General features: G+C 45.6%; 1 protein-coding gene across 1 annotated transcript; it reads right to left on the bottom strand.

Moving 5' to 3' along the window:
- LOC8084735 lies at positions 7,544-9,025 on the bottom strand. Its single transcript, XM_002441905.2, has 2 exons — positions 8,386-9,025; positions 7,544-8,315 (listed from the first exon to the last, which is right to left on the bottom strand). Exons 1-2 carry the CDS (start codon positions 8,915-8,917, stop codon positions 8,131-8,133), a joined length of 717 nt encoding a protein of 238 aa, XP_002441950.1. The 5' UTR covers positions 8,918-9,025; the 3' UTR covers positions 7,544-8,130.

Below are 9,025 nucleotides of genomic sequence, written 5' to 3'. Positions count from 1 at the left end.
ATCATCACTTGAGTCATCTTGCTCTTTGTTCTTCTTCTTGTATTTTTCCTTCTTGGGCTTTGGACATTGGTGAGCAAGATGGCCAAGTTCACCACAATTGTAGCAATCCATCTCGGAGATGGGCTTTCTCTTGCTACTTGTGAAGAACTTCTTCTTCTTGGAGTCAAAGTTGACTCCATTCTTGTTGAGCTTCTTCAACATCTTGGTGGTTCTCACCAAGAGGGCAATAGATGCATCATCATCACTTGAAGTTGATGACTCAACTTCAATTTTCTTGGCCTTGCCCTTGTGAGAAGCCTTGAGAGCCAAGTCCTTCTTCTACTTCTTGGCCGATGAGGAGCCATCTTGGGGGTTCATGTGCATGTACATCTCATGAGCATTGATCTTCCCCAATATAGCGGTTGGTGTAGCGGTGGAAAGATCCCCTTGATGGAGTACCGTTACTATGTGCCCATATTTCTCAATGGGGAGCACACATAGTATCTTCCTTGCTACATCCGCCGCACTCATTTGAGTGAGCCCAAGTCCATTTAGCTCCTCTACAATGACATTCAAGCGAGAATACATTTCATTAGCATTTTCTTTGGGAAGCATTTCAAATGTATTAAGCTTGTTCATCACTAAGTGATAGCGTTTCTCGCGTTCACTCTTTGATCCCTCATGGAGCGCACAAAGCTCCTTCCAAAGTTCATGGGCGGTTTTGTGGCTCCGAACGTGGTTGAACACCTCTTTGCAAAGGCCTCTAAAAATGTGGTTTTTGGCCTTCGCATTCCACTTCTCGTTTTCTTGCTCTTGTGGAGTAAGAGCGGCGTCTTTTGCCGGAGGGGTAAACCCTTCGGTCGTGGCTTTTAGGCACTTTACATCGCATGCCTCAAGGTATGACTCCATCCGTATCTTCCAATACAGGAAGTCATCCCCATCGAACATGGGTGGCGGTCCATCCTCGTTAGACATATTTCTCTAGGCGGTGAAGCCTAAATAATGAGCACTAGGCTCCGATACCAATTGAAAGGATCAAGATGCCCAAGAGGGGGGGTGAATTGGGCTTCTCTTAAAATTTAAGCAACCTATAAGCTCCAATTCAACCCCTTGTGCCTAGTGTGACCTAGAGAGCTACCGGATAAAAGTTTTGCAACCTAGTTCCAATCCTATTCTAGCATGGCAATTCTAAGAATGTAAAAACACAAAGTAAATGCTAGAATGTAAAGGAGTAGTGGAAGAAAGTGCTCGGCGATGTTTTGCCGAGGTATCGGAGAGTCGCCACTCTCCACTAGTCCTCGTTGGAGCACCCGCGCAAAGGTCTTGCTCCCCCTTGGTCCGCGCAAGGACCAAGTGCTCTCTACGAGCTGATTCTTTGACACTCCGTCGCGGTGAATCGCCCAAAACCGCTCACAAGCTTGACACGAGCCACCGACAGGAACTCTGGGCGGTCTTCGTGCCTCCAATCACCACCGAACCGTCTAGGTGATGGCGATCACCAAGAGTAACAAGCAAAGAACTCTCACTTGACCCAAACAAGGCTCTAGAGAGTGGTGGATGCACACTTGACTCTTGGAACTCACTAGAGAAGGATTTTCTCAAGAAATTACTCAAACTTCAATCCTCTCTAGGCTCTTGCTACTCTCTTGCTCCACAACAGGTTTCTCTGATGTTCAAATGGGCAAGAGACCTCTCATGGACGAGGTGGAGGAGTATAAATAGTATCCACGAAGTCCAAAGGTCGGCCAACCGTTTTCCACTGAAAATGGGGTCACCGGACGCACATTATGTTGCACCGGACGCACTGCACCGAGCGTCCGGTGCACCATAACGGCTAACTGTACTTGCTTCTGACACGGCACCGGACGCTAACTCCACAGCGTCCGGTGCACCGTCCGGTGCTCGGGGACACTTTACAAGCTCCCTGCGCATGGGACCGGACGCTACCCGTTGCGTCCGGTGCTCGGGGAAGGCTTGCAACCTCCCTGGGTATGGGACCGGACGCTACCCGGTGCGTCCGGTGCTAGCGTCCGGTGCCTAACCCTAGGCACGACACTGTTCCAACGGCTATGGACCTCACCAGACGCACTCACAGAGCGTCCGGTGCCCCTTTGGGCACCCAAACTTCGTCGAAACGCGATCGCTCCAAAACGAAGTTGGTTTCTCTCGATCTAAGGACTACCTCTGAGCTGCCTAGTGCTAGGTTTACCAAGTGTGCACCACACCTAAACCTAAAGCCTTGCCTAAGTCAAGCTACTAGATCAAAGCCCCTCTTAATAGTACGGTCAAAGGAAAACAAAGACCTAAACTACTCTAAGTGCCCTTCTTCACCATAGCACTTAGACCTAGTCTAGTCTTGACGATGTTCATCCATCCTTTGAAAACCGAAACGATTTCCACTATTAAGTAGGCATGTACGTCCCTGTCCATCGAGTACCTATTTACCATGACCTTACCTATGACTTTGCCTCTGCAAAACACACGTTAGTCATAGTAATCATCAATGTCATTAATCACCGAAATCACTAGAGGCCTAGATGCTCTTTCAGTATGGTGTTTCTGTTTAACCTTCTATTTAAATGACCATTTTACTTGTTTAAGTGATCGTTTTGTCTAAGACTAAATGATATGTAACTGATTGTTTGTCATTTGATGTTAGGATCTAGTACTAATTAATTTTGCCCCTGTTTAACTACTTGTTTTTATTGTGATTCTTTTCCTAGGCAAAGAAATAGAATGATCAGGTAAAGGTTAGAGGCCTGAGACTAGTTAAATTTCTCTTTTATTTTTTTTAGTTTTTCTGCTTTTTTTCATTGCAATGCAAACGTTTATTTTGGTGCTATGTACAACTTTATCATGTAATATTTTGATACACATGATTGTTCTTGGTTTGCACGGCCCTCCTATGTTCAAATCCTAGCTCCGCCCCTGTACATATCGATGGCACACAAAGAGTGGTAGACTGGAATTTAGGATGTGCCTAGCAAAATATTTTGTACTATCTCCCAAGTTTGACCACTCGTCTTATTTAGAAAATTGTACAAAATATCACTTCTTTTGTTGTGGCTTGTTTTATTAATAAATTTCTCTGAGAATGACTTAAATTTGACTATATTTGCATATTTTTTTAATAAACTGAGTGGTCAAATTTGAAGTCAGAAAAGTCAAATGAATTATAATTTAGAATGCAGAGAGTATTTAGTATGGTATAATCCAAAACGTAATTTGAATCCAGCGAGGATAGAGTGCAAGCAGTGAGCATCAGGCAAGCGGATGAGGGATGTTCCGGAGACAAGTGCTTAAAAATATTGAACTTTTTTTAGTTGAGACATTCAAATCTAACGTTACTAATAATTTGGTCCAAAATCCAAGTTATAGTTCTGGCCTCCTGGGCCTATATGGCCTAAGGCCTTGTTTAGTTTCCAACAATTTTTGCAAAATTTTTCAGACATATACATGACGTATTAAATATAGACATATACATGACGTATTAAATATAGACGAAAATAAAAACTAATTGCACAATTTGGTCGAAATTGACGAGACGAATCTTTTGAGCTTAGTTAGTCTATGATTAGACAATATTTGTCAAATACAAACGAAAGTGCTACAGTGTCGATTTCCTAAATTTTTTTTGAACTAAACAAGGCCTAAAGCGGGTTCACCTCGGGGCACATCTATAAAGTATATGGTTATAGTAATATACTCCCTCGGTCCTATAAATAAATATATTTCTTTGACTGCTACGATTCATATTTTACCATTCGTCTTATTTAAAATTTTGTACAAATAATAAAATAAATAAATCATTATAAAAATATATCTAACAATAAAATAAGTCATGAATAAATAAATAATATTTGTTAAATTTTTTTTAATAAGACGAACGGTCAAACATAAATCATAGAAGTCCAAAAATACAATTATTTGTGGGACGGAGGGAGTACAAGCAAGTGGGCTAGGGGTGATCAGAGTAAAAAAAAAACTTTCAAAGGCAAGTAAGGCTCTCTACATAGGTGTAGTCGATTAGCAGGGTCGAGTATCGCGGAGTCTACTCGGACACAACATAAAGTTTACGGAAATGAATTTCGAGAATAGCTGAGAATAAAATTCAATAGAAACCTAAAAAAAATAGATCCAAATAAAACCAAAAATTGCACCAAAAAATATTTCAACATCTAGAAAAATATTGGTACTGCAAGTTTCATACTGTTTTATAAGTACACCTAATTACCTTTCAAAGATTAAAGATGGTTTGAAGATTTTTTGGAAAGAGCTAAATGTTCAGCAGCCCTCAAACTTGTAAGATGTGTCACTTTGGTCTACCAACTTTGAAAATATATTTTCGGGTCCCTCTAAACATGTTAAGTGGACAAGTGGTGTACCGCATATCAATGCTAGTCATGCGGATGTTTTTGTTGCTCATATGGCTTGTCAACATGGACTATGCCCTGTTTGGATCATGGGTTAGAGTTAGATTTAGTTATTTGAAACTCAAATAGCCCTAAAATATCCAAACATGAGGGTTAGATTGAGGTTATTTGCATCTAACCCACCAAAAAACTATCCCCCAAAGAGGTGCTTATTTGGGTTATTTGGGGCTATTTGAGGCGGGGCCCACAGGAAAAGGGATCGGCTGTGTCACACGGGATTCCTACTCGCGATGCCTCCCAGCCACGACCCCGCCCGGTTACTAGCACTGCCTCCTCCCAGCTCGCCTCGCCGTCGCCTCTCAACCGCGCCGCCACCTCCAAGCTGCGTCGCCGCCTCCCAACCGTGTCGCCGCCTCCCAACAATGGCAAAACAGCCCGCAATGTACCATATGGAGCAATGGCAAAATGGCCCGCCGCTAGCAATGGCAAAACGACATGCAAGTTACTATGTGGAGCAATGTCATTTGTGAGCGGGAGGAGGCCACACAACAGCCGACCACACCAAATCTAGCTAGGAAGGAGCCAAATGAATGGGAAAGTACATTTATTGTCAATCTAACCCTTGCATCCAAACACCTCTTTGGTTAGAGTTAGTTGAGGGCGAGTCATGAGCTAGAGAATAACTCTAACATCTAACTTAGTTAGAGTATCCAAACAGGGCCATATTTTTATAATTAACTCCTCATCTTCCCTCCTCTCCTCTTTCTTCCTTGAGTTCTAAGTGACATTAGCGGTGACCTGATGTAGGAGACCCAGGTGCATATAGAGCACCATGATCTTGGGGTTGCACAGGCTGCGGAGGCACACCGTGATCTTGTGCCCATGGACGTGCGATCGCCACTGGTGCTCGCTTGATGCAGGGTCATGCGTGTCATGGTGCGCTGGTGCGCATGACCTCTCAGAGTTCTTCGAGGAGGTATGATGAGGTGTTAAATGTAAAAATACATGCCACGTTGGTAATGCCACATTAGTAAAAAAAGATGCTCACGTGGCTAGTATGGACTTGTGGCGTGACACTTTAACAAGTTTTGGGACCTAGAAAGAAAATTTTAAAGTTTGTGAACCTAAATGACATATCCTTATAAATTTCGAGAGCAACCGACGCGTTTAACTCTTTTGGAAAATAGAAATAGAGGACCTAGGTGCGACACGTGGCAGGGGTAGAGTGGAACCAGTGGATGGTGGTAGTATCATGTAGGCCTGGTTAATGGTATATGCTTTATCGTCAACTAGGTCTGAAAGGTGTGACCTAGTGGTGGCGAGGGGAGCTGGTTTTGATGTGGCCCATTCGTTCTATCTCATAATATTCTTTTAAATGAAAGATCACATCACATAGTCATATGATTAGTAATATTGCTGCTGATGTGGCCGATTTATTGTATCTCTTAATATTGCTTCCAATGCAAGATCACAAAGTGATGCATAGTAATGGATAATGGTCATGAAATACATATTCTTAACACACCAAGGGTGTTACAAGCTTGTTCGTTGAATCTTGGTATGTTTGGCTTGTAAGACATGGGACAAGGCTGTTCTTGCAATATCTATGCAAGCAGTGAGTTGTCAAATAAGAGCAATCTCTCGGATGGGCATCATCTGTGTGCTATGGATTCGGCCATTTGGGTATTCTCACATAGTTAGTGCTTCACAACATTGATTTATTGTTGGTTGTACCATTTTCTAGTGCAAAAGTTTTGGTTTTCTCTAGATCTTGCACTTTGGTGATAAGACTTTTATTCCCACAAGCATAAGCAGATGCACGAAATAACTTTATGACGCTTCTATCTTTCAAATTATCATAAATCATGTCACTTTTTTCAAATTTTATTTTTAGATGTGGCTCTTCTTGTTTTATTTTTATTTTATTTTAGAAGGGAATTAAAAGAGAGAGGAGACGTGGCAAACCAGTCAAGGTGGATGCTGATTGGTGGGCCTAGGGGTCTATCGTGGGGTTGGACGACCCCACCTTGGAGCCTCTAGTCACTTCGGTGCCTGTCATATGTGTTCTTACCTCCAAAACATATTCCTGCACTGACACTATTTCATTTATGTGCTCTTTGGGCCATCGCATGACACCCAAATATAGCCGTTGAGGCCCAAATTTCACGTCCAACCTTTTGCTATAGTAGGTTCAGAAAATTCAGCAGGTCAAGTTGGGAGTTGACCGACCCCCACACTTGGCTTCTATAGTGTTCTGGAAACTAAGAGACATCAAGTGTAGAGCTCTATTTGTGGGAAAACACCAATAACACATAACATTTCATTCATTTTTTAACATAGGCACAAGTTACATAGATGATGAAGAAATAAATAAAACAAAATAAGCCTAAATGTCTAAGTTATTTTGAAAGGCCATGACGTGCCTATGAAGGGGGTGGAGAGGGGAGGTCCTCTATCCCTATGACCTTTGCGAGGTGCTTCATCCTCACATGGGGTTCTAAATTGCTAATGCGAAGGGTGTGGAAGTTGTCATCTATATAGAAGTGAGCCATCCTCAACTCCACTACCCGCTCCTCTAGCACCCTATTGTTGTTCCAAAGTGTAGCAACTACACGAAGGAGCCTCTCTACATCATTCTTCTTGGTGCGACGATCTTAGTCTTCAAAGTGCCCTTATGGTCTGTTGATCGATGGTGGATTACACGACCGCTGACCGTCTTGGGGGAGCTCACGGACTCCAGTGACTCTCGTAGTGCCTTCCGCTCATCGGATGTGATTGGGTGTATGAACACCTTGCCATGCCCCGGACCACCACCTGCGATCTTGCGCGCGGTTCTTCATCGAAGTCGTCATCGACAGCGTGTAGGAGTTGTTTTTTACTCTGCACTTGACACATTGCCTGACTTGGTGATGGGGGCGTGTTGTAACTCGCCCTGATCCTTGTTGAGGGGCAAGAAGTCAGGGATCTCCACCCTGTTATAGACGCGCACCTCTGTGCCCTTCGCCTTGAGCCCCAATTGGCCCATTGTGGGCCATGTTAGGCATTGTCGCCTGAGACGCTGGTTTGGTGAGACGTCTGCATGGAGCCAGGGACCTTGGATCAAAGTGGGGACGCCTTGGTGGCAAGGCTAGGGTCCGCCGACCCCTTTGTGGGTCACTCGACGCCCCTGGGGCACTTGGCTCGAGTAAAAGTTTGACAAAGACGAAAAAGCTGCATTTGTGATCTCCAATCTCTCGGCCTTGGACAGAAATGAGAAAACACTCACCACCCTTCTCTCACATTTGTTTACCAAGGGTAAAAAATTCTGCTGAACTCTTGGCCTGGTGATTCTAAGAGGCAGACCCAAATAGGTGAAGCCCTTTGAACACCTGAAAGTTCTTGCTAGGAGCTCTAACTTTTCTTCAGAGATATTAATTGATGAGAACCTTATACGTGGTTAATAGCTAAATTATACAATAGGCTGTCTCCAATAGGAGACCCATTTGGGAACTCAAACCCAAAATGGGTCTCCAACACAATACCTATAGCCTCCAACAGAGTACCCATACAGAAAACCCATTTTAGGTATCAGGAGAGGCATAACCCAAATTTGGGTATTCTCTCTCCTCGAGACCCATTTGCAGAGAGTGTTTTCTTTTAGGTCTCGTTGCTGGAGAAGACTAAAAATAGGTATGGAATCTTTTACCTGTAGCGCTACCCAAAGGATAAATGGGTCTTGTATTTTGGGTGATGATTGTTGGAGATAGTCTAAGTATATATACAATACAAGTAATAGCTACTAGGAGAGTGTGATGAAGTGGTGGAGTGATGCAACGAGGCTGGGCGGCCAGTGCTTGGTGTCCCTGACGTAGGCGAGGTCCGTGTAGTGCGGGTCCAGCAGCGTCGCGATGGCGAACTGGTTCTCCGCCAGCAGCGCCGCGTGCTTGTCCGCGTACAGCGCCGCCGCCAGCGCCGCGTGGATCTCTGCAAAATAAACCTAATCTCCGTCAGTTACCTGATCGACGAGCTGACAACATGCAAATAGACGCTCGACCTGGGTATCCCTTGAGCGCGATGGAGACGTCCTCCATCTCGGCGATGGACTGGTCGCGGTCGCCGATCTCGTACAGCACCAGCGCCCGCCCCACCCGCGCGTACTCCGACAGCGCCAGGTCCGCGTACTCCCGCACCACGCGCGTGAACGACGCCAGCGCCTGCGGGAACTCCCCGCGCGCCTGCAGCTCCCGCCCCAGCTCCAGCAGCCCCACGGCCTCGCCCACGCGCCGCGACACTGCCGCGCTCGCCGCGCGCTCCGCCTCCGTCACCACCGGCGGCGGCGGCGGCGGGCCATTATTGTACACTGCCAAAGCTCCTCCCTCCTCTCCTGCACCAGCAACCGCAGCACGCGCGCCGGCGGCGAGGAGCAGGCCCGATGACACCAGCAGCAGCTGCCGCCTCCCTGTCTTTGCCGATGGGATTGATAATGGCGATGGTGACGACTGGGAGGAGACGATGGCTGGTGGCGGAGAAGGTGCTGCTGCTGCTGCTGCTCCGGTGGCTGCCGGCGGCGTGACGGGAGGCTGCATGGGTACGGCGGAGGTGTACGTGCGTGGCGCTCACATGCCAACGTTTTCCTCGTCTCGTGGCAGGCGAGAGAGAGATAAGGTTTGAGAGGCTGCTCAAAGTGAGGACAT

The sequence above is a fragment of the Sorghum bicolor genome, chromosome 8 (genome assembly GCF_000003195.3).
Source record: "Sorghum bicolor cultivar BTx623 chromosome 8, Sorghum_bicolor_NCBIv3, whole genome shotgun sequence".
NCBI classification, from domain to species: Eukaryota; Viridiplantae; Streptophyta; class Magnoliopsida; order Poales; family Poaceae; genus Sorghum; species Sorghum bicolor.
The sequence above is the reverse complement of the archived record's forward strand: the minus strand, read 5'-3'. Positions and strand labels throughout refer to the sequence as shown.

Coding starts and splice junctions, on each gene's coding strand:
- LOC8084735 (XM_002441905.2), bottom strand. CDS start 8,917: ATGCAGCCTCCCGTCACGCCGCCGGCAGCCACCGGAGCAGCAGCAGCA. Junction 8,316..8,385: donor CGCGCTCAAGGGATACCCAG/GTCGAGCGTCTA, acceptor TTTATTTTGCAG/AGATCCACGCGGCGCTGGCG.